Source organism: Muntiacus reevesi, chromosome 3 (genome assembly GCF_963930625.1).
Source record: "Muntiacus reevesi chromosome 3, mMunRee1.1, whole genome shotgun sequence".
Taxonomy (NCBI): domain Eukaryota; kingdom Metazoa; phylum Chordata; class Mammalia; order Artiodactyla; family Cervidae; genus Muntiacus; species Muntiacus reevesi.
Window position 1 is genome coordinate 251,562,888 of NC_089251.1, and position 27,532 is coordinate 251,590,419.

Here is a 27,532-nt window from a genome sequence, read left to right on the forward strand (position 1 = left end):
CTCCTTGGGGGACATAACTGTTGTCAATACTTAAACAATTAGGGGACAGCAGAACATTATGTTGATAATTAAGCATACAAAGTTCTACAACATTTTAAAAAATGTTTATGTATTTAATTTTATTTGGTATGCACTAGTATGACCTTCTGGTAATTGAAATCCAATATGGAATTTTTTAATGATTAGTCAACTCCAGAGAGACAAGATACTATCATGGAACACTGAAGGGCGAAAAAAACTGATATATTTATTTACAGTTCCTTATATTGTAAACATTTGATCTATACACTGTTAGTAACTTTTAATGAGAGCTTTACACAGACAAAGAAACGATGCCCTGCATTTCTATTCATATTTGGCAAAAGGATATTAAATAGAATATCAGATTTTCTTTTTTACTAGCATTATGCTCTCTTTAGATAATTATCTAAACTTTCAAAAGACCTGAATATATTCAAGTTCTATACAACTAAAAGTACTTAAGGCAAATATTTGACTTATAATTTCATTTTTAGAATAAAGTGCTATAAACAACCTGGCAATCAAAACTACCTTTAAACATTAATTTACAATATACAATATTTATCTGGAAGAGCTTAAATTTCAGCATAAGTTCACTATCATGAGTATAACAGCAGGATTCTTTTTTATGTAAATGAAGCTTCAAAATTAACTGATGAATTATTGCCTTAATGGCTTATTATTGGTTTCCTACAAGAGAGGATAAGAACTACTGATATATCTTTTCTCTTCTTTGAGGTCACTTGACATTAATTTTCATATTCAGCAAGTCTACCAAGTTATAATATTCTCCTGTAATCATTGCCCTTCTATAACAGCAAATGCTAATGGTAATTAATAACATATACCACTCAAAAAAAAAACAAGTTGTTTTTTTCCTTTTGAATAGGAACCTATATTCTGGGAGTTGTGCAACAAAGTTAAAACAACAGGACTATAAAACAGTTTACCTGACACAACATGTTGACAAAATATGCATCTGTTTCATTGTTTTGGTAGTTATGATAATGCCCTGCTAAGCTGCTGCTGCGTCGCTTCAGTCGTGTCCGACTCTGTGTGACCCCATAGACGGCAGCCCACCAGGCTCCCCCGTCCCTGGGATTCTCCAGGCAAGAACACTGGAGTGGGTTGCCATTTCCTTCTCCAATGCATGAAAGGAAAAGTGAAAGTGAAGTCGCTCAGTCATGTCTGACTCTTAGCGACCCCACGGACTGCAGCCCACCAGGCTCCTCTGTCCATGGGATTTTCCAGGCAAGAGTACTGGAGTGGGGTGCCATTGCCTTCTCTGCCCTGCTAAGCTACCAATATGTAAATAGTATATTTTCTTTATATAGTAAATCCAGTAGAATCATCAAGTTCTCATTCTCCTTTGTCACTTTATAGCTCTTTATTGGGTAATTGAATTATGAAAGCATATGCCCAGAGCTGCAGATGATGTGCATTGTGGTCTATTACAATCAGAATTCTCCTCAAATTACATTTTTATTAAAGTGAAATTGAACATACAGGCAAAATTAATAAAGAGTATGCTATAGTGTGGATTGAAGCTAGAACTCAGTGATCTATGAAGTATGCACTGGTTTGGCATGTGTTTTTTCTTTCTAAGATTAACTAAGTTGAGCATGTCCAAAAGTCATTTGTGCCAACCTCACAGATACGGCAATATCAAGTATTCATTCCCTTGATATCTTTAGATTCCTTTAGTAAAACAATCAGTATGGTTTAAAAAATAATATACCACAATAGTTTCAACAGAAGAGCACCATCCAGTTCAGTTCAGTCATGTCCGACTCTTTGCGACCCCATGGAATGCTGCACTCTGGGCCTCCCTTCTCCATCACCAACTCCCGGAGTTTACTCACACTCATGTCCATTGAGTCAGTGATGCCATCCAGCCATCTCATCCTCTGTCATCCCCTTCTCCTCTCACCTTGAATCTTTCCCAGCATCAGGGTCTTTTCAAATGAGTCAGTTCTTCGCATCAGGTGGCCAAAGTATTGGAGTTTCAGCTTCAATGTCAGTCCCTCCAATGAACACCCAGTACTGATCTCCTTTAGGATGGACTGGTTGGATCTCCTTGCAGTCCAAGGGACTCTCAAGAGTCTTCTCTAACACCACAGTTCAGAAGCATCAATTCTTTGGTGCTCAGCTTTCTTTATAGTCCAATTCTCACATCCATACATGACTACTGGAAAAACCATAGCTTTGATTAGATGGTAGATGGACCTTTGTTAGCAAAGTAATGTCTCTGCTTTTTAATAAGCTATCTAGGTTGGTCATAACTTTCCTTCCAAGGAGCAAGTGTCTTTTAATTTCCTGGCTGTAGTCACCATCTGCAGTGATTTTGGAGACCCCAAAAATAAAGTCGGTCACTTTTCCACATCCACTTCCACATGGGGAAGCGGATGCTTCCCCATCTATTGCCATGAAGTAATGGGACTGGATCCATGATCTTAGTTTTCTGAATGTTGAGTTTTCAGCCAACTTTTTCACTCTCCTCTTTCATTTCATCAAGAGGCTCTTTAGTTCTTCACTTTCTGCCATAAGGGTGGTGTTATCTGCATATCTGAGGTTATTGATATTTCTCCTGGCAATCTTGATTCCAGCTTGTGCTTCATCCAGTCTAGCATTTCACATGATGTACTCTGCATTTAAGTTAAATAAGCAGGGTGACAATATACAGCCTTGATGTACTCTTTTTTGGAACCAATCTGTTGTTCCATATCGAGTTCTAACTGTTGCTTCTTGACCTGTATACAGATTTCTCAGGTGGTCTGGTATTCCTATCTCTTTCACAGTTTTTCACAGTTCGTTGTGATCCACACAAAGGCTTTGACATAGTCAGTAAAGCACACATCGATGTTTTTCTGGAATTCCCTTGCTTTTTTGATGATCCAATGAATGTTGGCAATTTAATCTCTGGTTCCTCTATCTTTTCTAAATCCAGCTTGTACATCTGGAAGTTCACGGTTCATGTACAGTTGAAGCCTGGCTTGGAGAATTTTGAACATTACTTTGCTAGCGTGTGAGATGAGTGCAATTGTACAGTAGTTTGAGCATTCTTTGGCATTGCCTTTCTTTGGGACTGGAATGAAAACAGACCTTTTCCAGTCCTGTGGCCACTGCTGAGTTTTCCAAATTTGCTGGCATACTGAGTGCAGCACTTTCCACAGCATCATCTTTTAGGATTTGAAATAGCTCAACTGGAATTCCATCACCTCCCCAAGGTTTGTTCATAGTGATGCTTCCTAAGGCCCACTTGACTTCACATTCCAGGATGTCTGGCTCTAGGTGAGTGATCACACCATTGTGATTACCTGGGTCGTGAAGATCTTTTTTGTATAGTTCTTCCGTGTATTCTTGCCACCTCTTCTTAATACCTTCTGCTTCTGTTAGGTACATACCATTTTTGTCCTTTATTGTGCCCATCTTTGCATGAAAAGTTCCCTTGGTATCTAATTTTCTTGAAGAGATCTTTAGTCTTTCCTGTTCTATTGTTTTCCTCTATTTCTTTGCACTGATCACTGAGGAAGGCTTTCTTATCTCTCTTTGCTATCCTTTGGAACTTTGCATTCAAATGGGTATATCTTTCCTTTTCTCCTTTGCCTTTCGCTTCTCTTCTTTTCAAAGCTGTTTGCAAGGCCTCCTCAGACAACCATTTTGCCTTTTTCATTTCTTTTTCTTGGGGATGGTCTTGATCACTGCCTCCAGTACAATGTCATGAACCTTCTTCCATAGTTCTTCAGGCACTCTCTCAGATCTAGCCCCTTAAATCAATTTCTCACTTCCACTGTATAAGTGTAAGGGATTTGATTTAGGTCATACCTGAATGGTCTATTGGTTTTCTCTATTTAAGTCTGAATTTGGCAGTAAGGAGTTCATGATCTGAGCTACAGTTAGCTCCTGGTCTTGTTTTTGCTGACTTATGAGCTTCTCCATCTTCGGTTGCAAAGAATATAATCAGTCTGATTTCCATATTGATCATCTGGTGATGTCCATGTGTAGAGTCTTCTCTTGTGTTGTTGGAAGAGAGTGTGTGCTATGACCAGTGAGTTCTCTTGGCAAAACTCTGTTAGCCTTTGCCCTGCTTCATTCTGTATTCCAAGGCCAAATTTCCCATTACTCCAGGTATTTCTTGACTTCCTGCTTTGGCATTCCAGTCCCCTATGATGAAAAGGACATCTTTTTTTTTGGTGTTAGTTTTAGAAAGTCTTGTAGGTCTTCACAGAACCATTCAACTTCAGCTTCTTCAGCATTACTAGTCAGGGCAGTTGGATTACTGTGATATTGAATGGTTTGCCTTGGAAATGAACAGAGATCATTCTATCGTTTTTGAGATTGCATCCAAGTACTGCATTTCAGACTCTTTTGTTGACTGTGATGGCTACTTCATTTCATCTAAGGGATTCTTGCCCACAGTGGTAGATATGGTGGTCACCTGAGTTAAATTCACCCATTCCAGTCCATCTTAGTTCAGTGATTCCCTAAATGTCGATGTTCACTCTTGCCATCTCCTGTTTGACCACTTCCAATTTGCCTTGATTCACGGAACTAACATTCCAGGTTCATATGCAATATTGCTCTTTACAGCATCAGACTTTACTTCCGTCACCAGTCATATCCACAACTGGGTGTTGTTTTTGCTTTGGCTCGTCTCTTCCTTCTTTTTGGAGTCAGTTCTCCACTGATCTCCAGTAGCATATTGGGCACCTACCAACATCAGGAAGCTTCCATAAGCCTCTTATCCTTCTCCATCAGAGAGCAGACAGACTGAAAAACTAACCAATCTGATCACATGGACCATATCCTTGTCTAACTCAGTGGAACTATGAGCCATGCTGTGTAGGGCCACCCAAGACGGACAGGTCATGGTGGAGAGTTCAGACAAAATGTGGTCCACTGGAGAAGGGTTGACAGTTTACTTTTGTTTAAATCTATTGCTTCCTCACAAGGAATACTTTTTTTCAACTTCTTGGTGTCGTGAATTCCCATTCAGAGGAAAAATCCTGGTTACCTTTTATGCCCAAGCTTTGTTCCTTAGGAAATGATGTTTCTTGAAGATATTCTGTAGCCTGATCTCCTTCCTTAGCGACCATTTCAAGATTATTTAAGACAGTTTAAGAGAGTCCCCACTTCATTGGTAGTATGTCCAGAATCAGATTTAGTGATCAGGAGTACTAGCAGCCTCTGATAGTGAAAGGTTGTTGTTGGACGATAAGACGCCGGGATTCTTGGCCTCCGAAGGAGATGAATTCAATCTGGGGCCAGAGATGAGACTGAATCGCTCAGAGCTTTTGTTTAATAAAGTTTTATTAAAGTATAAAGGAGATAGAGAAAGCTTTTGACATAGGCATCAGAAGGGGGCAAAAGAGTACCCCTCTCCTAGTCTTTAGCTGAAGGTTATATAGTCACTCACAGTCTGTTAATGAAAAGAAAGGAATGTCTTAGAATTTAGAATGGCACCAGATAATTCATCCCTGGCCATAAAACGATTGACTTGAATCTTGTAGAAGGGCAGATTACCAACAAATAGTTTCGTTTACATAGATTAGGGAACAATATCTGAGTAAGTAGGTTAGGCCGTTTGGTGGAACCAACTTGAAGATAGAGTCTGGGGTACATTATCATAGCTTAAGACAACATTTCCATAAGAAAAAGAAATGTATTGGTTAACTCAAGGTTTGAGAGTAGTTAGCTTCAGGTGAAACCAGGTGTCATGGCAACACAGCATTTTAAGAGAAACCTCCTTTTAAATTTCTATAGAGAAGAAAAAAATATATATCGCTGGTTTGTTTCCTCCTGCTGCTTAAGAGAGATAAAAACGTCTGGCACTTGCAGCCTATTTCCTCCGTTTGGAGACCCCTGGCCTTCCTGCCTGTTACCCTCTCAATAGGACTGTCAAACATTCTACTGCACTCTGATTTACAGTCTGCACAGACTCAATGCACCAGGCAATTTATCTTGTCACAGGTCATCTGAAGAAATAAGCTCATCTGGTAAAGGAGAGAGTCCTGATTCCATCAACATCTTCAGAAAGAGACTCTTGGTGCTCCTAGGAGCAATGCTGGCACTATCATTACCTGTATCATGGGTTCTTGAGTCTGTTTCATCAGTATTACTTCTTGTCATTTTCTTTAGGTGGCAGAAGTCCCTTCCTGATGACTGATCTATCTCCATGAGTAAGGATTCCTTTATTTTGCCATCCTAAATTTCTTTGTAGATTGCAGATGTACAATTCCGTTGGCTACATGATGCCATATTCCTCACGGCCTTTCTCTTGAACCAATGGGTCTGTTTTATGTGGATCAAACGTTATATTATTTGGTGTAACTAGCAACATACCACTGACTGTGCTCTTGCCACTGGTAGTATATCTGCAATTAATTTAAAGAAATTTCTCAGTAAGTGCTTCTTCTTCAGAAGTGGAAGATACAACTCACGCAGGTTGAATACCAGTAAAAGCAGTTGAGGGAGTTGTTTCTTTTGAGTGGACCACATCAGGATTAGTAGTCTTATCAAATTCAGCCTCAGATGATGTTTGTGACAGAGGACTTAAGGGGCTTAGAGATGGAGGGTGCTCAACACTGGAGACTTATTCAGGATTGGGAACATTATAAAACCTGTCCATTAACAACTGCTCCACCTAAAAGAGCCAGGATCACATCTTTTATGTTTTATAGGAGAATTTCTAGTGGTTAACATTCCTCTTTCTTTCCAAATGGTAGTATGAGCATGTAGCATGTGGAACCCATAGTTAGAGTCAGTAGAAGCATTTAATTTCTTATCCTTCGCTAACTGCAAAGCTCCCATTAATGAATTAGTTCCACCTCTGGGCTGATGTCTGGGTTGGTGGGGCCTTGGCTTCTGTGACTTGATCTAGACTAGCAATGGCACGCTGCACCTTTCAGGTTCCCATTTCTATAAAACTGCTCCCATCAGTAAACCATTTGACCTCAGGGCTTTGAAGAGATTCATCTAGAAGATCAGATCTGCTGGAGTAAGTTTGTTCTATGGTAAACACCATACAATGATGCAGTAAGTCCCCACTCTCAACTACTGGCAGCAGAGTTGCTGGGTTCAGGGTTTGGCACACTTATAAGATAATGTCGAGGGTCTCGTTAGGAGGGCCTGATATCTCGTTAACCTTCCTCCAGTTAACCAATGATGACCTTTGACTTTCAGCACTGACTGTACCTGATAAAGGGTTAGCACATCTAAGTGTTGTCCCAGGGTAAGCTTGGAAGCCTCATTAACCAGCAAGGCTATGGCTGCTATTGCCAGCGGGCAGTTTGGTCATTCCAGGGCCACTATGTCCAGTTGTTTTGAAAAATAAGCCGCTGGTCTCTGATGTGGTTCCAGCTTTTGGGTCAGGGCTCATAGTACTATCCCTGATCTCTCGTGAATGTAGGGTAAAGGGCTTGTCCAAAGTTGGAAGTCTCAGTGCTGATGCTCTGCTCACCACAGTTTTAGAGTCACTGATGGTTGCTATTTCAATGAAGGGAATTCCCTTTCTTCTTCCTTTAGAGCCTCAGAGAGGGGTTTGGCTTTAAGGCCATCATTTGGAATGCAGATATGACAGAATCCAGTCATCCGGAGAAAGCCTTGGTGTTGCCTCTTTGTGGCTGGAGATCGTAATCACCAGTTGCTCTTTTCTGACCTGTGGCCCCAGAGGTCAAAACAGATCCTAAATATTGAACCCATTGCTGTGATATTTGAGCCTTGGTTGATGAGATATATTCCTTTTTTACCAGAAAATTTAAGACCTTAACAGTATTTTGATCTGAATCTTGTTTGGTTTCAGTACTTATCAATCAATCATCAACATATTGTAGCAGAGTTCCCTTTTCAAGGATCACATCCCTTGCTAATGCATTTCCAAAAATAATGGGGGCTGTCCTGAGCACCCTGTGGAAGCACTGTCCATGTATATTGGGTAGCCTCCAGGGTGTCAGGTTCCCTCCATTCAAAGACAAAAAGATATTGGGAGTATGGATGGAGGGGAATACAGAAAAATGCGTCTTTGAGGTACCAAACAGAGAAATACTGAGCGCTCCCCAGCATGTGGGTGACAAGGTGTGTGGGTTTGGCATTGTGGGTGAATCGGGATGACTGCCTGCTTCACTGCTCCAAGCCTTACACAAACTGATGATGCTCACCATTAGGCTTCTGAACAGGAGGATCAGGGTGTTGCAAGGGGATTGGCAGGGCCTGATGAGTCTGCATTTTAGAAATTTGGTGACCAGTGGCTGGATTCCCCTCAGGCTTCTTACTTTCAAGGATATTCTCTCTGGATGTTCCCTCCCAGGCCTTACTCTTAATTCTGTAGAGGGGAACATGTTTTGCCCTGCTTGGCACTGAAGTATCTTAAACTGCCGTTATCTACTTGCTCTCTCATTTCTTGGGGGATGTTGTAGGAAATATTTTGATGACCAGGAGGTGGGTCACCTGGGGCTGCCAACAGATGCATTCTCTGTTTGAATTCTCTGCCTCTTTGGACTTCACCCTGTCCTAAGAATATACTAGCTCCTAACTTATTTAGCAAATCTCTCCCAAGGAAGGCATTTTGGCATATACAAAAAGGCGTGAGTAATATTAATGGACCCGACTTCATAGGCAAGGGGAGACATAAATTGCGAGGAACTGGGGCCGGTCAAGTTGCCCCTGTGGCATCCCATAGGAGGGCACTCAGGATGTTCCCCTTCCAGTGACCTCCTCCTGACAAAAGGTACCCTGATCCGGGCCCAGGAAGCTTCTTGGCAGCCTGTCCAACCTTCTCAGCTCCCTGAGGTCCCCTCAAGGTGGTGGATGAGTCAGCAGCCAAAAGCTCTGTTTTTTTTTATTAGCCTCTTATCCTTATTGGTCTTCTCTGTTAAGTCTTGGTTGTTATAGACCTTGAAGACCTCCTTTATCAAGATTGACAATGAGGTTTGGGGCCCAGCCTCGAGCTTTTGTATTTTTCTCCTGAGTTGTTGTTGCTGTTCAATTGCTTGGTCGTGTCTGAATCTTTTCACCCCGTGGACTGCAGCACACCAGGCTTCCCTGTCCATCACCAGCTCCCAGAGTTTACTCAAACTCATGTCCATCGAGTCAGTGATGCCATCCAACCATCTCATCCTCTGTCATCCCCTTCCCCTCATGCCTTCAATCTTTCCCATCATCAGGGTCTTTTCCAATGAGTCGGCCCTTGCAATCAGGTGGCCAAAGTATTGGAGCTTCAGCTTCAGTCCTTCCAATGAATATTCAGGATTGATTTCCTTTAGGACTGACTGGTTGGATCTCCTTGCTGTCCGAGGGACTCTCAAGAGCCTTCTCCAACACCACAGTTCAAAAGCATCATTTTTTGGCACTCAGCCTTCTTTATGGTCCAGCTCTCACATCCATACAGGACTACTGGAAAAACCATAACTTTGACTAGACAGACCTTTGTCAGCAAAGTAATGTCTCTGCTTTTTCAGTTTGTCATAAATTTTCTTCCAAGGAGCAAGCATCTTTTAATTTTATGGCTGCAATCACCATCTGCAGTGATTTTGGAGCCCAAGAAAATAAAGCCTGTCATTGTTTTTGTTTTTTCCCCATCTATTTGCCATGAAGTAATGGGACCAGATGCCATGATCTTTATTTTTTGAATGTTGAGTTTTAAGCCAGCTTTTTCACTCTCCTCTTTCACTTTCATCAAGAGGCTCTTTAGTTCCTCTTCACTTTCTGCCATAAGGGTGGTGTCATCTGCATATCTGAGGTTATTGATATTTCTCCTGGCAATCTTGATTCTAGTTTGTGCTTCATCCAGCCCAGCATTTCTCATGATGTACTCTGCATAGAAGTTAAATAAGCAGAGTGACAAAATACAACCTTGACGTACTCCTTTCCCAATTTGGAACCAGTCCTTTGTTGCATGTCTGGTTCTAACTGTTGCTTCTTGACCTGCATACAGGTTTCTCAGGAGGCAGGTAAGATGGTCTGGTATTCCCATCTCTTTCAGAATTTTCCATAGTTTGTTATGATCCACACAGCCAAAGGCTTTAGCGTAGTCAATAAAGCAGCAGTAGATGTTTTTCTGGAATTCTCTTGCTTTTTCTATGTTCCAGTGAATGTTGGTAATTTGATCGCTGGTTCCTCTGCCTTTCCTAACTCCAGCTTGTACATCAGCAAGTTCTCAGTTCACATACTGTTGAAACTTGGCCTGGAGAATTTTTAGCATTACTTTGCTAGCGTGTGAAATGAGTGCAATTGTGCAGTAATTTGAACATTTCTTTGGCATTGTCTTTCTTTGGAATTGAATGAAAACTGACCTTTTGATTGAATGAAAACTCAGCCACTGCTGAGTTTTCCAAATTTGCTGGCATATTGAGTGTAACACTTTCACAGCATCGTCTTTTAGGATTTGAAATAGCTCAGCTGGAATTCCGTCACATCCACTAGCTTTGCTAGTGGTGATGCTTCCTAAGGTCCACTTACCTTTGCACTCCAGGATGTCTGGATCTAGGTGAGTGATCACACCATTGTGATTATCTGTGTGGTTAAGAATCTTATTTGTATAGTTCCTTGTGTATTCTTGCCACTTCTTAATATCTTCTGCTTCTGTTAGGTTCATACCGTTTCTGCCCTTTATTGAGCCCATCTTTGCATGAAATGTTCCCTTGGTATCTCTAATATTCTTTAAGAGATTTCTAGTCTTTCCCATTCTATTGTTTTCCTCTATTTTTTTTTTTTTTTTTTTTTTTGCACTGTTCACTTAGAAAGGCTTTCTTATCTCTCTTTGCTATTCTTTGGAACTCTGCATTCAGATGGATATATCTTTCCTTTTCTCCCTTGCCTTTCACGTCTCTTCTCTCAGCTATTTGTAAGGACTCCTTAGACAACCATTTGATAAAAGGCATGGCCAGTAGTGATCTCTCTTCTGTGGACTGAGGGTGTATATTCATGTACTAGTTGGCTCAGGAAGATGGCGGCTTTCCATCTTTCTTCTCTGTAGCCTCTTAGAACCTAGTTTACAGACTTTACCATACATACTTACATACATGCATACATGCATACATACATACATACATACTTAGAACCTAGTTTACAGACTTTACCATACATACTTACGTACATACATACATGCATACTTAGAACCTAGTTTACAGACTTTACCATACTTACATACATATTTACATACATACATGCATACATGCATACTTAGAACCTAGTTTACAGACTTTACCATACATACATACATACTTAGAACCTAGTTTACAGACTTTACCATACACTTTTTCATTCCTTCTGATAGACAAGTAACATGTCTCATCCTAGCCTGGCCTACATGATGTTCATAGTCCCAGCGTGGGTCATGTTCTGGGGTTGCATCCTCACTCCCCTGATAAATTTGCTGATGTGGGTTGGAGGCCAGTAGGCCATCTGCATGTTCCCTGGCGTTTCTCAGTATATGCTCAGGTTGCAACAGTGGGCCCGGATAACCATGATGTTCTGCCAGGTGAGAGTATGTCAACCCCAGCCTGACAAATTTGTTCCTAAACTTGTCAGGGTTCTCTGAGAACCTGTCAAATCTCTGCTTACAGTTTCCCAAGTCTCCCACTGAGAAGGGGACGTGCATTCTAGCTACTTCCTGAAGGGGTAAAGGCTCTGTGGGACAAAAGTGGGGGTTAACTTTGAACCTGATCAGAGCTCCACTGGGAAAAGCACTGGGGGCACTGATTTGGGGGTTTCTGATTTGACAGGGTGGTAAGGTGGGAGTCCAGGAGCTGAAGGAGATGGTGAAGGGGAAGAAAAAGGAGCTCAAGAAGGAGGCTTAGCTTGCCAATGACTAATTAAAAGAGACTGGACGTGGGGGTTCTGTGAGAAGGTCTGGCTCCCTATCTTTGGGAACAACATAGGCATAGAGGCTCCACACGCATGATAAAAATCCCTCGGGCCTGAGTCTCGATAAAGTATAAAGGTCTGCGCACATGGGATCTTTCTCCATTTTGGGAACTGCTTACAAAATAGATCCAGTAATAAAATGGTGTTAAAGTTAAGAGATCCAATTGAACATTGGAGCTGGGTGATGGATACATAGTTCATTGTATGATTCTTTTTAAAAGATTTTTATTTTTTTCTGTTGAAGTATAGTTGATTTGTAGCATTGCATCGATTTCTGCAGTGCAGCATGATGGTTCAGTTGTACGTGTATATATATTCTTTTTTGTATTCTTTTCCACTGTTGTTTTTCACAGAATATGGAGTGTGGCTCCTTGGGCTGCATGATGGGTCCTTGTTGTCTATCCACTCTCATTATACTATTTTGTTTATTTGTATACATTTGAATTTTCCATGACAAAAGTGCTTTCCTTAAAAAAGCAAGCTGTGAGAGATGTACAATATGGTATCATTTATATCAAGTTTCAAAACATAAACAGAAAAATAGACTTTATACATTTATACTTTTGTGGTAAATGCTTAAAAAAACCAAAACACATGGAAATCATAACAGCTGATTTGACCTTAGTGGTTACTATTGGATGGCAAGAAAAGAAGGATTCAAAAGCCTTCATAATATTCTGTGTATTTATTGGGGCTTCCCAGGTGATTCAGTGGTAAAGAATCTGCCTGCAATGTAGCAGACACAGGTTTGATCCCTGTATTTTGGGAAGCTACCCTGGAGAATGAAATGACAAACTATTTCAGTATCCTTGCCTGGGAAATCCCATGGATAGAGGAGCCTAGCAGTCTACAGTCCATGGGGTCTGAGTGACTCAGCAACATTTTCATTAAGTTATTCTTTGTTTAAAAAAAAAAAAAAGGACAACACAGTTAAGGGATCCATTCTGTGACCACTTCTCCTGGTCACCAGTGCCTATTGGCACCAGGCTGCACTGTAAAAGAAAATCAGTTTATTTCTTTTTAAACTGTGTTATTGAAACTGTCTCCAGTTGCTAAGAATGCAGAAATACCCTGGGCATTTGTCATATTTACACTAATCTGAAATGTACTCTGGCGAGTTTCTTTTATATTTCTGAGAATGTATGTAAGTGCTTAGTTTCCTTTAAGCCAATTAAATACAGCTCATTTACAAGTTAATTTTTACATACAGACAGAACCAGAGATCCAGTAGCTTTCCCATCAGAGTTTAAAAGTCCTCTTTTTTTTCCCCCTCCATCTGGGGGACCATAGGTAGATCAGATAGTTCCTAGAGCCAGGCAGAACAGTTAACATTGGAGGCAGGGGGGAGAAAGGCAAGCTACTTTTCTTTTTCCCCTGGTGGTGGTCTTTAAAGCCCTACTAAGCAACCCGAGCCTAGAGTCTCAGGCCCTGTGGGCTGTTCTTGCATTTCAAGGATTAAGTGCTCCACCAGGTCCACAACGTTGGCAGAAGCTTGCAGGATCAGTTGGACAGACAAAAATACATAAAACAAAGGTCCTTTTAAAAACACGTACAATGACAGAAACTGAAAGACACAAAGAGTCTTCCGGATGAAGGGCATAGGAGTTGTAGGGCTGAGGACCAAGGGAGAGGTAGAGGGCGGAGGGACAGAAAAGACTGAAAAAGAAAGAGATTGCCGTTCAACCTGCCCTCGGCAAATGTCTATTCAGGCACCAACCCACTTGCTTCCAGAAAGGGCCGGTGATGGAGGGAGCACCCTGTCCACTGCCCACCGGAGTGATCAAGCCTGGAAACCAGCCAGTTGTGCATCATTTCTGGGTTCCCAACCCACAGATGGGACTTCTGCCCATGCGTCCACTTATATATATATATAAGAAATCTGCCACTTCAGCATGTTCCCAGCGGGACATCTCTTGGCAGCAGGGAAATAAAGGTGAGAATATTGTGAGGCCCTCAGACGTCCAGCCACTACATGATATTAGGTTTGAATCTCTTTCACTCTTGTAAATCTCCGGTCAAGGAGAGCCTACTGGACCAAGGTCTGTCTGCACGGTGTGAGGCAGGCCTCTCCCACCGGTTTGTCACTGGTCAAGGGGAGCTGTTGCTGGCCAGAGGGTCTCATAAGCCGAGGGGAGTGATGCAGCAGCTGCCCGATGTCCACTCTCTGGAGGGATGGGGCAGAAGTAAGAGGACAGAGAGGGGAGACGTAGAGAGATTTCAGGAGAGGGAAAGGGACAAAGGTGGGGCGAGAGTGTTGCCTCAATGAGGGTTCTGAGACCGCCAGGGGCCAGGAGGGCAGACTTATCAAATGTGGTGACACTGAAACGAGGTGCAGGCGAGCACTCGTCACCCATGGGGAGCTGCGAGCGGTGGTCCCTGGCGGTGCCCAGATCCTCTCCTGGGACGGGGACAATCGTTCCTTCATTGTGTCCCTAAAAAGTATGTTACTGACCAGAGTTTGTGGCCTCTTTAGTCAACAGAAATTGATAAGAGGCTAGACAAGAAATTCCAGCAAGGCTTTATTGGGGCCCCTGCTGCAACAGGAAGGAGCAGAAACAAGTGACAGTTTCCCTTGCTTCCTGGAGGGGAGCAGCTGCTTCCCAGCTCACCCGAGCTGGTTCCTTATATGGGGTGAGGATAGCGGTGGGCCCAGGGGTGGCTTAGGTGGTCTGCCCACCTACCTGATGGTGCTGTGTGGGTTTTAATCTTTTCTGTATCTTGTTCATAATTTGCCCCCACTGCACATGCATGCAGTTATTTTCAGTCCTTGGTAGTTTCTCTGTATTTTGTTGCCTGAGGAGACATTTGTCCAGGTGTAGGCACTACGGCAAAGGGTCCCAGGTCCCAGCCTGTCTCAAGAATAGGTATTAAGTTGTTTGATGGTGTCTTGGGAGCTGTAGGTACTGCCCAGGTCCAGGTTATGCGTATCCACCCCGGTTTCGTGAGCACTGGCTGTTGAGCTGCCCTAGTCTGCAGAGAGCCATTCTGGCCAAGGGGTGCCCCTCACCCCAGAGGTAATTTCCCTCACCCGTCCCCATGCCCACAAGCTTACGCCTGTAGCCACTGATGAGGGGATGCAGATGGTCTGCGTCCCTGCTCCCAGGTGGAACCAACTGTGGTACTTATGGGATGGTGCTGAAGCTCCCGCCGAGACCACATTCTTGCCTTGCTTTCTTCCCCTGCTGTGCTCCCCTCACTTCCTTCTTTCTGAGAGCAGTCCCTCAGACAACTCGAGTCTGCTTTAGGGAAGCTGACTTAAAGAATCTGTTGTAGTTGTTTCTGTCTAGTTGCTAAGTTGTGTCTGACTCTTGTGACCCCAGGGACTGTATGTGGCCCGCCAGGCTTCCCTGTCCATGGGATTTCCCAGGCAAGAATACTGGAGCAGGTTGCCATTCCCTTGTCCAGGGGATCTTCCTGACCCAGGGATTGAACCCGAGTCTCCTGGATTGGCAGGCGAATTCTTTTTGCCGCTGAGCCACCAAGGAAGCCTTAAGAAAGAATATTTGCTGAGTAAACTAATGCAGACCCAAGATCTTCTTTGGGGAGTAGGAATTGACTGTGCCTTTTCTTCAGCTGTGGCTGCTTATATTTACATTTAGGGGGTAATAATTTAGGCAAAGAATCAAGTTTATAGGTTTACAATTAGGATTATCTAATTGAGAAGATAAATACAGATTTTTCTGGTGCTAGGTATTTTATTATTAAGTATAGATCAGTCGTTTTGAAAAGCATGGTAGGACTGTATGATTTAAAATGAGTTCTTTAAAAAAAAAAAGTTCTTTAGCTTTGAAAACTGATTTGTTCTGTCTCAGTTTGGAGCTACAATAGTCAGTATGGATTCAGTTGCACAATTGGTCATTTTCCCTGAAGTGGTCATTTTCTCTTCTATATGTTTCTTAAGGGACAGGGTCTATCTCATCTTGCTCATCTTTGCACAAAATATTGTGAATTTTTGATGTTCCCGTACCTTTGAATTTAGTTGAACCAGCCCCTATAAAAATATTTTTCTTGATAATATGTTTAGAAGATTTCTTATTTGGGGAGATTTTTGTTAACTTCTGGGGATAAATTTATCCATGAGAATCATATCTGTGCTTTTGAAATATTGTTGAGTACATTCAACATGATAATTTAAATATTTGCTATTGAGAACTTGAGTTGCTTTTTCTTCTCTATGATCATTTCTGTGATTTTCAAAGGCACATACCTCCCCAACTGCAGAATTTTACAGAAAACAACCAGTCACACATTTTGAGGTGCAGATAGCTTGCTTTATTTTGTTGTTACTATCTCAAGGAGGTCCAACAATTATAACTAACAATTGAATTTAAACTTGCATGAAAAGAACTACATCAAATTGATATTTTGGGCAGTTAGTAATATTTTGTTGTTTTTAAATTTAACGACAGCTTTATTTTGTTCTTTATTTTTTGCTGTGGCTCATTGCTTAGTTGCCCCAGTTTCTGGTTTAATTTAAATTTAGAACTACCACACGAAGGCGTTGGCTGCACCCCTGAACCTCCAAGAGTTGACACTGCTCTGGCGTAGGAACGCATGAATAACTTGGTTAACTGAGGGGATGGCCAGGTGATGTTACTTTTCCAAGCTACCCAGGCACTCTCTATGGTCAGAGACAGTGTGAAATGAGCGAACAAAGTGTTGGCCGTTACACTTTGCTCTGGTAGTGTTTAAGTCATGATAATTTTGAGTGTGACATCATCAGAGAAAATGTAAGACGTTAAAGTGCTGCTTACAGGAGGGTAAATGCAAACATCACCAATGCCTTACATTCCTGATTCCATAAGTATCGGTGCGCGTATCAGGTGATGTGCACAGCATTGTTTTGGTGGATAGGACATCTTCAGTGGGGAATTCCTCGACCCACTGAGGCATACTTAGACATCAACATTATGTTGAGGCACAAAGATTGATTAAGTGTTGAGCAGGGTATTCGTTCCATAAGAAACTTTCTCCTGCCAACCGTTAGTTTCAATAGTTACAGTGTAAAATGTCATAAAATAAATGGTACAAAACTTTATAACCGTTAATTCGGCTATATACAGTATGTACATGTCACTAGAAAATGTGTAATCTTCTTAGGTCAACAATTATGAAAAGATTGAAATGTATTATTTTTGAACTTCGACTCATTTAGGTTGATACAAAACTACTCTTTTTTTTAAAAGTATTTACAGATCAGAAAGATAGAAAGATTAGTCCATGTGAATCATTTGGGAAAGGTTAAGAATGAGTCTGAGTGTGAGAGCACAGGCTCTCTTAAATGGATCGAATATTTATATTCACAGTAGCAGAGTCAGATCCAAATTCATTCCCTAAACTCAGGGTATAAAGTCCACCATCTTGTTTCCGTACGTCCATGATGATCAGAGTCGTCAGGTCATCTGTGTTTTCAATATGGAATCGCCCCTGCTGTTCTTGATCGTGAATGGTTCTTCCACCACGAGACCATGATATTTCCGGGGTAGGCTCACCAGTAAAAGCGCAGGCTACTGTTAAAACTTTTCCTTCATCAATGCTGATGTCAGAGGGAAGAGCTTCAATTTTAGGTGGAATTCCTTTATGGAACAACAACAACAAACTTTTAGAATCACTGGAAAAAAAAATAACAACTTGCATTCTACTGAATTGTGTGTGCTAAAGATTCTACCATGCTACTAGGCTTGTCTACCGCTACCAATAATTTGATTGCTCACCTCTTAAGCCTGCTTTAAGCATTCTACTAGTTGAACTTTCCAGTTGTGTCATACTAGATTTTCCCATAAAACTGCTGGAACTCATTCCTACAAAGGACTCTTGCATGGAGGACATGCTTTGGGCAGACATGCTTGCAAATTTCATTTCAGTCATGCTGCTAGCACTGCTGCTGCTGAAACTGCTGAAGGAGGCCTCCTGCTTAGAGGCAGACATTTGGACTGACTGAGCCGAGAAGCTTCCTTGCAAGCTCGCGTCACCACTTGTCCTCAATACTACCTCTCTGGGAGGTTCTTCAACTAGAGCTGTGGAGCATAGCAGATACACAGTGAACATCAATGACATCTGGTTAATTTGTGACATCTGACATCGACTTGCAGAAACTTAGACACGCACACATAGAAACATAACCCAAACAATTTGCTGTGAAAGCATAAGCAAATACATACATACAGTTGTCAAGAGTTAGCCCAGTGTCTCCCAGAAACGAATCCTTATATTTCTATTGTTACATTTCATGCAGGTGCTAGAATCACTAGGAAAAAAAATGGTCAGTCATATAGAAAATAATTTTTATATTGTGCATTCTGAAAATACATGTAACAGGACAGCTGGTAGCTTTGCTTTGAAAGTTAACTTATCCATATTTCTATCTAGCTGTAAAGAAACACTGACTTAAGACTGAGTTCACACAGGAAGCCTATGTCTGTTACACATGGCATTTAAGGAGGTTCCTGAGAGTTTGCTGTGCTCAGAAAGACAAAAACAAAAAACAAAACCATACAATGACCTTAAGCAAGTGAGGAAAGTGGTAAAGATATACTTACGAAGGACTGTTAAGGAAGCAGTAGCTGAACACTGGCCACGGAAATTTTTGGCCTTAATTGTATACTTCCCACTGTCACTTACTGATGCGTTTCGGATTTCAAGAGAATATACATTTCTGGAGCGACTTACACTGATATTTGAAGAAATAGAAATCTAAAAAGAAGAGAAAAAAAAAGTGTTTCCTTGAGCTCTTCAGGAGTAAAGTATTGAAAGTTCTCTTCAGTAAATAACGTTCATAATTAAACTTACTGGCAGGTTGTTTTTAAACCATTCGATTTCAGGCGATGGCTCACCACTGATTTCACAAGAGAAGAGAACGTTTTGTCCTTCATTAACATTTTGAGATCTGGGCTGTGAGATGAAGGCTGGAGCATCTGAGAGTTCTTTGCTTAGGGTCAGATCATACTGACACTTAACGATGCCTTGGCTGGTTTTGCCGATGCAAGTGAGGATCCCTTCATCTTTGTGACCAGCCTGCTTGATGGTCAGGGTCTGGTCGCTGCCCGAGATGCCGTACCTATACTCATCAGAATTGCTGAGCTCCACGCCATTCAGTACCCATTTCACATCAGTGGCACCAGCAATGTTGGCTTTCAAAGTCACTTTCTGACCATCAGTTATACTCATCTGAGTAGAAAATGCTTTGATCTCAGCATGAGTTCGGATTTCTTCCGATGCCTGTGATGTTTTGGTGATTTCCTCATGGACAACAGATTTTTCCAGGGAGGTGGCTTCTGATTTCTTGACTTTTTCAGAAATCAGAACTGTTGAAGCTTCTTCCTTGAGAGCTAGCTTTTCATGAGATTTTACCTCTGACGTCTTGATTTCTTCAGAAATGAGGGCTTTCTTGGAAATTTCCTCTTGGACAGATGCTTTCTTCTGGGACGTAATTTCGGAGGTCTTTTGTGCAGATACTTTCTGTATCTCAGTGTCTTTTACAACTGAAAAAGAAAGTTCCGTAAAGCAAACTGAATGGAAAAGAGGTCCTACCCTTTTGTCTTGTGGATTCTGCAAGTAATACACAAAGAAAAAATACTGACTTATGCATGCAGTGTAGGTAATACTTGATTCTTTCTCAGCCCCAATCTTAGAAAGTTGTCATGCATGACTTTCAAGATCAGTGTAATGATTATTTAAACTAAACTAAATTGAAGAATGAATTCTGTGGCTTAGGGGGAAGAAAGTTTTGAAAGGAATAGTTCAAGGATCTAGGAGATGGATGGATTTTAGGAGATTTTGATTAATTAAAACAATTATGTTTTAGAATATTCAGATGAAGGCAAACTCATTTTAATTGGGAAAACTGATACAGCTCTTTCATTAACTCTCCACTGCTTTGGAAAATTAGCAAGAGCGAAGTTTTAGGGAAGAAGTACTATTTGGTATATTCACCTGACTATTCATTCTTAAACATTACAGGGAGCAGGAATCTTACATAATATCTGGGACTCTTATATATAAAACACTACATACAATTATGCACTTAATAAATATAAATTATATCCTAACTTCAAATATGTGTATTTGTACATTTGTGTACAGATGGTATTCTGTAACTTGGTAAAACAGTTTTTATATTGATACTTTGTGTGTGTGTGTGTGTAACCAAGCATGTTTAGAAATGTCTCCTTAATATAGTTTTCTGACAATTGTTGGTAAGAATAAAACCCAACTTACCTTTTATTGTTAATTTGCAGCTAGAGGACACAGATCCAGCTGAGTTTGTTATTGTACAAGTATAAAGTCCACTGTCAGAAGTATCAGTCTTATGAATTTCTAGGAAGAATGCTCCTTTGTCTTCAGAGAGTTTGTATTTACCTCCTTGTGTTATAGCCTGTGGAATGCAAGTGATTTGAATTTTAAAAAGTGATTTGCTTTTAAACTTTCTTTGGGAGTTGGGAAAAAGGGAAGAGGGTTAGTTTTTTTTGTTTTTTTTTTTAGAAAATAAGGTCATTTAAAGCAGTTACCTTTCCATCCTTTGTCCAAATGACAGTTGGCTGGGGTTCTCCAGTAGCTTTAACTGCAAATTTAGCAACACCATCTGAAGAAACAGTGGTATCCTGCAGACCAGTAACAATTACTGGTTTTGTGGAAACTGGCGCCGGAGCTTTGGGTTCAGTTTTCTTGGTTTCTGTTGGTTCAGCAGTTTTTGGAGCCGCTTTCTTGGTTTCTGTTGACTCAGCAGTTTTCTGAGCTGCTTTTTTGGTTTCTGATAGGCTTGCCACCTGCTCATGGATACTCTTAAAGGCTTGTCCCACAAATTGGAAGTTAGTTTTGGAAGTTCCACCTTCACCAGAAACCTCACAAACGTATTCTCCACGATCAGATTCGGTGAGGTTGAGGATTTTGAGCTCATAGGTGCCATCTGCAGAATAATGAAACTGGAAATGCCCGTCTTCCTTCAGTTTCCTGCCGTCTTTGTACCACGTGACCTCTTTTGCACATAATGCACTACTTTCAACCACACAGGCCAGCTTGGCTATGTCTTTAGAAGCTTCTGCCTTCAAGGACTGAATTATCTTAGGTGGGGCAGCGACTGGCAACTGCTGAACCTTCTCTGTTGGTGTGGGTGTCTCTGTGGGCGGTACCGCTTTGGGGTGAGGAGTCACTGGTTCTGGGGATTTCACTCGTTTTGGAGACTTGGCTCCTTCTGGGGATTTTACCCGAGGCTCCGGGGATTTGACTCTCGGTGGTGATGTCACAGCCTTTTCAGTAACCCTGGCCTTCTGAACGGTCAGAGTAAACTGCGCCTCTTGCCTCCCTTCGCTGTTCTCTACCACCACGCTGTAGTTGCCCTCATCTGAAGCCTGGACTGAAGAGATCTCAAAAGTTGACTTGTACTTTGAGGTGGTCACGTGGTGGCGGGCAGAAGTGCTTACGACTTGTCCCCCACGCAGCCAAGTCACAGTTGGTACCGGCTCACCATCTGTATCGCAAGAGAACCTTGCAGACTCACCTTCATAGACAGTTATGGACCTTGGCTTTGTGAGAATTCTTGCTGCCAAAGTCGTCTTGATCTTTCTGTGTGTGGATTTTTCTTCCAGCGACTTTTCTTCGATTGCAGCACTTTTCATTTCTGCAGACGCATGGTGTTCATAGGAGGAGAGACTTTCCCGGGTCTCCGTCATCAATGATTTCATTTCCCTGACGGAAGAGGAAGCTTCCATCTCAGATGTTTTCTTAAAGGATGAAACTGCATATGCCTCTGTTCTTGTCAGCTCAGGGAAGACAGATCGGGGAACCTGTTCGTCTCTGCGCTGAGAAGCATAGGTAGTGTAATCCCCTCCTGTGACGTCCAGGGTCGCGTAGTCGGAAGCCTCACCTTTGTAGTTGGTGCACACAGCACGGTATGTTCCACTGTCATCAATATGACAGTCCAGAATTTCTAGGGTCAGGACCCCACTGGTGTTGGTGTAATGAATCTTACTGCTCTCTTGGAGTTCTACACCATTGTGGTACCATTTGACCTCAGCAGTTGGCTTTGACTGAACGTTTAAGATAAAACGTGTATTTTGGCCGCAGGGAACCCGGTGGGAACGCATCCTCAGTGTGATTCGAGGCGCGTGGTCCAGTGTAAAAGGCTGCTGACTCAAAACCTCATACTTCCTTTCTGATGTCTTCTGAGTCTTTAGAGCGGCTTTCATGGACTCATACCTGGAAAAGATATCAAATCTTGCCGACCTCTCAAATCTTGACAGTGATCGCTCACTAGACACAGGGCTGGGGGAACGTGGACGAGTCCTCTCTGGGGTAGGAGACCTTCTTTCTACATCATCTTCCTCTTCTTCATCTTCGTATTCCTCAGCAGGCCGTGGCCGCGGCCGGATCAGCTCGGATACCGGCCTCATCAACTCGATGTAGGTGGGAGACAGTGAGCGCCGGCGTCTCAGCAGCCTGGACACCGAGGAGGACGTCTCTCTCTGCGCGTGTTTGGAGATCTCATATTCTTCCTCGATTTCGGTTATCTCCGTCACTTCTCTCTGGCGTCTTGATTTCTTTCTAGACTTCGCCTCCTGCGCCAGGTGGTCCAGCTCGCTCCTGTATTCCGAGAGGCGCTGGGTGGTGCTGACGGGCCGCAGCAGCTCATGGTCCTCCCTCTCGGCCATGATCCTCTGCCGCTGATGGGCCTGCCTGTGCGAGGCGCGGGCGTGCCGCTCCCGCAGCTCTGCGTAGCTCGTGCTGGTCTCTTCCCTGGTTGGGATGTGATAGGTTGAGTATCTGAAGTCTCTTCTTGCTTCCTCCACCTTGATGTGAGCTTGTGGGGAAGAATAACGCAGACTCGAAAGCTCAAACCGGGGAGGGCTCCGGCTCGGGGGTGAGGCCGAAAAGCCCAGCTCCAGCTCTTCTTCAAGACGCAGTCTCTCTTCCTCTGTCCTTTTCATCGCCAGGTAGTCATCAATGGGCAGGAGTAATTCTTCATCGGAGATGTCACCGAGAGAACGTCTCCTGGGTCTGTAATAGTAGTAGTAATCGGGAGAAGGTGTGCGCCGGCGGGCTGGTCTCACCATTTCAAGGTCATCTTGGGACAGTTTGGGAATCCGCCACTTAGGCCTGTATTGATCAGTGATGCGCGGGAGAGGCATCACGTAGAACTGCTCCCATCTTGAAAGGCGGATGCGCTTGGGCCTCTTCTGTACCACTCTGTCGATCTTCCCAGGCATTTCAAATTGATCCCGTATCTTCTTATACCACTTCATGTCAGACATGGGCACGAACTGCTTAATGTGTTGGTCTTCTTCTACGGCGGTCTGTTTGTACTTGCGTGGCTCCGGTACTTCATAAGGCATGCGGAGTTTCCTCTCCTCCTTCTTTTCTTCCGTCTCAAGTCGGTATTCCCCTTTCACGGTCTTGGTGCTGACGGCGGGCTTGTAGAGGATGGCAGCTTCTCTCAGCGCCTCCTGGGCGACCTGCGTCAGCGGCACCGCCTCAGTGCCAGAGAGGATTTCAGCCATTCTCAGAGTCTTGTCAATCCGCCTCTGAACATGTCGTTCATGCTCCTCTTTTGTCTTGAATTCCTGTTTGACATACCTCAGGCGTTCCACTTGTAGGTGGGCCTGGCAGCTGGTGGATCCAGCCGTATTTGTGGCTGTGACCCTGTAAAAACCGGTGTCTTCGGGCAAAGTGTCCCTGATGTGAAGAGCATAATAATCCAAGCCTTCATGGATAATTTCAATGTTAGGACCAAGGGACAGCGGCCGACCATCTTTCTCCCATTTTAACGTTGGTGGGGGGATGCCAGACACTCTGATCTCAAAGCAGACACTTTGGCCTTCTTGGCATTCTGCGTTTGCCAGTAGCCGTTTGAACATGGGTCTGAGGGTCGTATCTGATGGAGGTGGGTGTGGGGTTACAGTCAGCTTTGCTTTGCAGCTGTCCTCACCGTATTTGTTCCTTGCCACAACGGTATATTCAGCGTCGTCATCCGTAGTTACGCTGTTGATTGTTAATTGGTAAAGACCTTTGTCTGACTCAAATATGTACTTCCTGTCATCATCACCTGGTTTGATTTTCTGACCCGATTTGTACCACGTTACTCGAGGCTCGGGGTGGACAGTTATGGTTACACCAAACCGGACATTTTCACCCACATAAGCTGTCTTGTTATAGAGAGGCAGGGTGAATTCAGGTGGTCTTTCCAGGAGTCTCATGGTATCTGTTCTGCGCTTAAGTTTCTTCACAGTTCTACGGCAATAATAGTCGTAAACTTCTCTCACACCTTTAACAAAGAGCTCTGCATAAGAACTGTCTTCACCATAGTCATTGACTACTTTGCATCTGTAGGTACCATCATCAAATTTGGTGATGTCTTTGACATACATGGTGGCCACTCCATCTTCATAGGTGATTTCATATTTCTCACTGTTCTCCAGCTGTCTAACACCAAAGTACCAAGTCACCTGGGTCGACTGATCGTAATTTTCAATTCTGCATACATATTTGACATAGCCTCCTTCTTCTCCAACTGCATGCATTATCTGCCCAGAAACAGGGCCAATTTCAATGGATGCCACCTTAACTTTAGCAATGCTCACTCCCTTCTGAGATCGAATAGCACCACCACAGGAGATCCGGGCTGCAGACACAACCATGTTGAGGTCTTTCTTGACTAGGGTGTGGTAGTAACGTCGGTGTTTCAATGTCCTGATCACTTTAGTACTGACTCTTTCTATCTTCTGCTTCAGCCATGGATGCTGAAGGGCCTCAGATGCTGTCATGCGAGATTTTCTCTCTTTCACTAATAGCCGGTCAACAAAGTCCATGGCTTCAAGGCTGATCTCTTGGAATGCTTCTTCATCAAAGGTGTATTCAGCATTCATGATGTTCTCAATGATCTGCTGGTTAGTTTCAGCCAGGAATGGATTGGTACCGCTCAATAGCACGTACACCAGTGTTCCAAGAGACCACATGTCTGTGGCTGTGCTGACAACATCATGCTGGTGGACCTCAGGTGCATAGTATTCAGGGGCAGTGAACTGAAGCCTAAAGTTGTCCCCTGGCTTCAGCTGACGGGCTTGACCAAATTCTATGATTTTAATGATGGAGCTCCTCCTTGTTTGGTAAATGATGTTGTCTGGTCTAATGTCAAAGTGTCCAATATTATGACTGTGTAGGAACTCAAGTGCTTCACACACCTGGCGAACATAGCTTACGATTTCTCTCTCATTAAGTTCAAAAGCACTTGTGTTAATGCGCTCAAATATGTCAAGTCCTGATATGAACTCAAAGATCATAACTATTTCTTCCATGCTTTCAAATGATTCATGGAGGTATAACATGTTTCGGTGCCTAGCTATATTTAGAATGGAAATTTCTTTCTTTACCAAAACTTGATCAGTCCCTTTAACTTTCACAAATTTGGCCATGTATGTCTTCTTTGAGGATGTTTCAACACAACGGTGGACAATTCCAAACTGACCACGCCCAAGATCTTCAGCAATCATATATTTCTCATAAAGCTCCTTGGTTGAAGAGTGAGATGCTTTGGTCATGGAAACTTCCCTGGTTTCGTCTACCTCTTCATCATAGTTCATAGCCCTGGTCTTATCTTCTTTGGTTACTGTTGGTTCTGAAGGCTCAGAAGGTTTGCTGAGGCCAAATTTATTCTCTGCTATTATACGGAACTGGTAACTTGTTTTTCCAAATAAGTTGATCACGGTATAACGTGTTTCTCGGGCCTGTCCTACCCGGATCCATCTTTCTGCGGTGGTTGCACACTTTTCAACAATGTAGTTGGTGACTTTGCTGCCACCATCAGAAGCTGGCTCAGTCCACGTTAAGTTCACAGAATCTCGGGACACGTCACTAACTTTGACTCCTCTGGGTGGGTCGGGAACATCAGCCACATCCAGTTCAACTGTCTTCTGATCAATTCCAAATCTGTTTTTAGCACAGACCACATAGAAACCAGCATCTTTTCTCTCCACTCCATTGGGGAAAACAAGTGACGTGAAAGATCTTGTGACAATAACTTGGTAGTGGCCATTGTTGTCGATGAGATCTTGTCCTTTCTGCCAGGTGATCACTGGATCTGGTTTGCCACTGAATGGGATCTTGATGCTGATTACCTCACCTCGGAGAGCGTGGACTGCTCCCATGCCTTCAAGATTTTTAGGCAAGTGTATCTTGGCTGGAACTGTATCAGAACAAAAGAAGGAAGAATATAATTTAGCAACATCCAAAACTATTTAAGAGTGCCCCCCCCATTAATAATATGTAATCTTGCACCAAAATGATGTCTACTGATGTGTTTTTACCTTCTACTTCCAAGGAGGCAGTGCCAGACACAGACCCTCCTTGGTTGGTAGCTCTGACTTGGTAAACAGTGGCATCATCATCTGTGACACTTGCAATGATAAGCTGGTGGTAGCCACCCTTAAACTCTTGAATCCTGTACTTTAATCCATCTGCGATGATTTCTTTGCCTTGTCTGTACCATTTCACAATTGGTTTCGGATGACCAGTCACTTTGCAGACCAAAGTAGCATTGCTCTGATATCTGACATTTAGATTTCTCAGTTCCTCTTTAAAGTGTGGTGCCTGAATTGGGACATCAGATTTGGGAGTGACAGGTTCTGATATTTCACTCCATTCGCTCTCCCCACCTAGGTTTTCACATTTCACACGGAACTCATATTCAAGACCTTCAATAAGGTTTTGCACTGAAAAGACAGTTTCTCGAATTTCATCTGTTGTCACAGCAATCCACTTGTTCTGCTTCTTCTCACGCTTCTCAAGGTAGTAATTTCTAATCTTTGCACCTCCATCACTGGCAGGTGGCTTCCAGGCCACAACACAAGAATCTTTTGTGACAGCAGTAATAGTTGGTTTGCCAGGGGCACCTGGCTTTTCTGTTTAAAACAAAGAAAAAGCATTTGACTCATCAGGTGAAATGAATAAGCTGAAATAATGAAGTGAAATAATAAGCTTTATGAAGAGCTTATTTTTTTTTTAAATAAAATGTCATGAACCCAAAGTTCTATTCATGATCACTAATCCAGAAAAATGAAATTGGTTATTTTATGCTGAGAAACTTATCAAAACAGAAAGTTCCTTTTTAAAGAAGAAGGGGATAGGGTATACATGTGCCCTTTTAGATCAGCAAAATTCAAGTGACGTAAAAGACACTTGTACTTTAGCTGAATCTTTGCTGTCTCCTTTCAAAAATCATTTCTGTTAAAAAAAAAAAGTTCTACATACAGATGGAATTTTGCTATAGGAAGACTGTCTGTACAGGTTGTACTCACCAAATGGACTCTTAATGATCACAACTGAGGAGACTTCTAGAGGTTCACTGATGCCAAACGTGTTCTGAGCCGAAACTCGGAAGTAATACCCAGCATTTTCTGTGAGGTTCACAATTCTACAGGTTGTCACTGAGATGGCTGAAGACACCAATTGCCATTCAGCCCCTTCCTTGGCCTCACATTTCTCCACCACATAATTGGTGATCCAGGAGCCTCCATCATCTGCAGGTGGTTTCCAGCTGATCACCACAGAGTTCTTCAACAGAGCTTCAATCACAATTGGTCCTGTAGGTTTGTCTGGTTTATCTGTTGGGGGAAAATACAATTGCAGTGGTCTCTATAGTGTACCTCCCAAGACCTTTTTT

The 27,532-nt window shown here is 42.6% G+C and overlaps 1 protein-coding gene and 1 long non-coding RNA gene across 23 annotated transcripts in view; one reads left to right on the forward strand and one right to left on the reverse strand.

Moving 5' to 3' along the window:
• Nucleotides 1-27,532, forward strand: part of LOC136165429 (uncharacterized) — an 85,698-nt gene that overhangs the window by 10,850 nt on the left and 47,316 nt on the right. The gene's annotated exons all lie outside the window — the stretch shown is intronic.
• Nucleotides 16,133-27,532, reverse strand: part of TTN (titin) — a 273,917-nt gene continuing 262,517 nt past the window's right edge. For all 21 annotated transcript variants that reach the window (XM_065931851.1, XM_065931850.1, XM_065931848.1 and 18 more), the window contains 8 exons: nucleotides 27,168-27,473; nucleotides 26,178-26,771; nucleotides 20,391-26,056; nucleotides 20,101-20,257; nucleotides 18,673-19,364; nucleotides 18,423-18,576; nucleotides 17,598-17,900; nucleotides 16,133-17,459 (listed from right to left, as the gene is read on the reverse strand). In XM_065931851.1, the coding sequence (XP_065787923.1) occupies nucleotides 17,161-17,459; nucleotides 17,598-17,900; nucleotides 18,423-18,576; nucleotides 18,673-19,364; nucleotides 20,101-20,257; nucleotides 20,391-26,056; nucleotides 26,178-26,771; nucleotides 27,168-27,473 (8,171 nt within the window). In that variant the 3' untranslated portion in view covers nucleotides 16,133-17,160. The remainder of the gene's footprint in view (nucleotides 17,460-17,597; nucleotides 17,901-18,422; nucleotides 18,577-18,672; nucleotides 19,365-20,100; nucleotides 20,258-20,390; nucleotides 26,057-26,177; nucleotides 26,772-27,167; nucleotides 27,474-27,532) is intronic.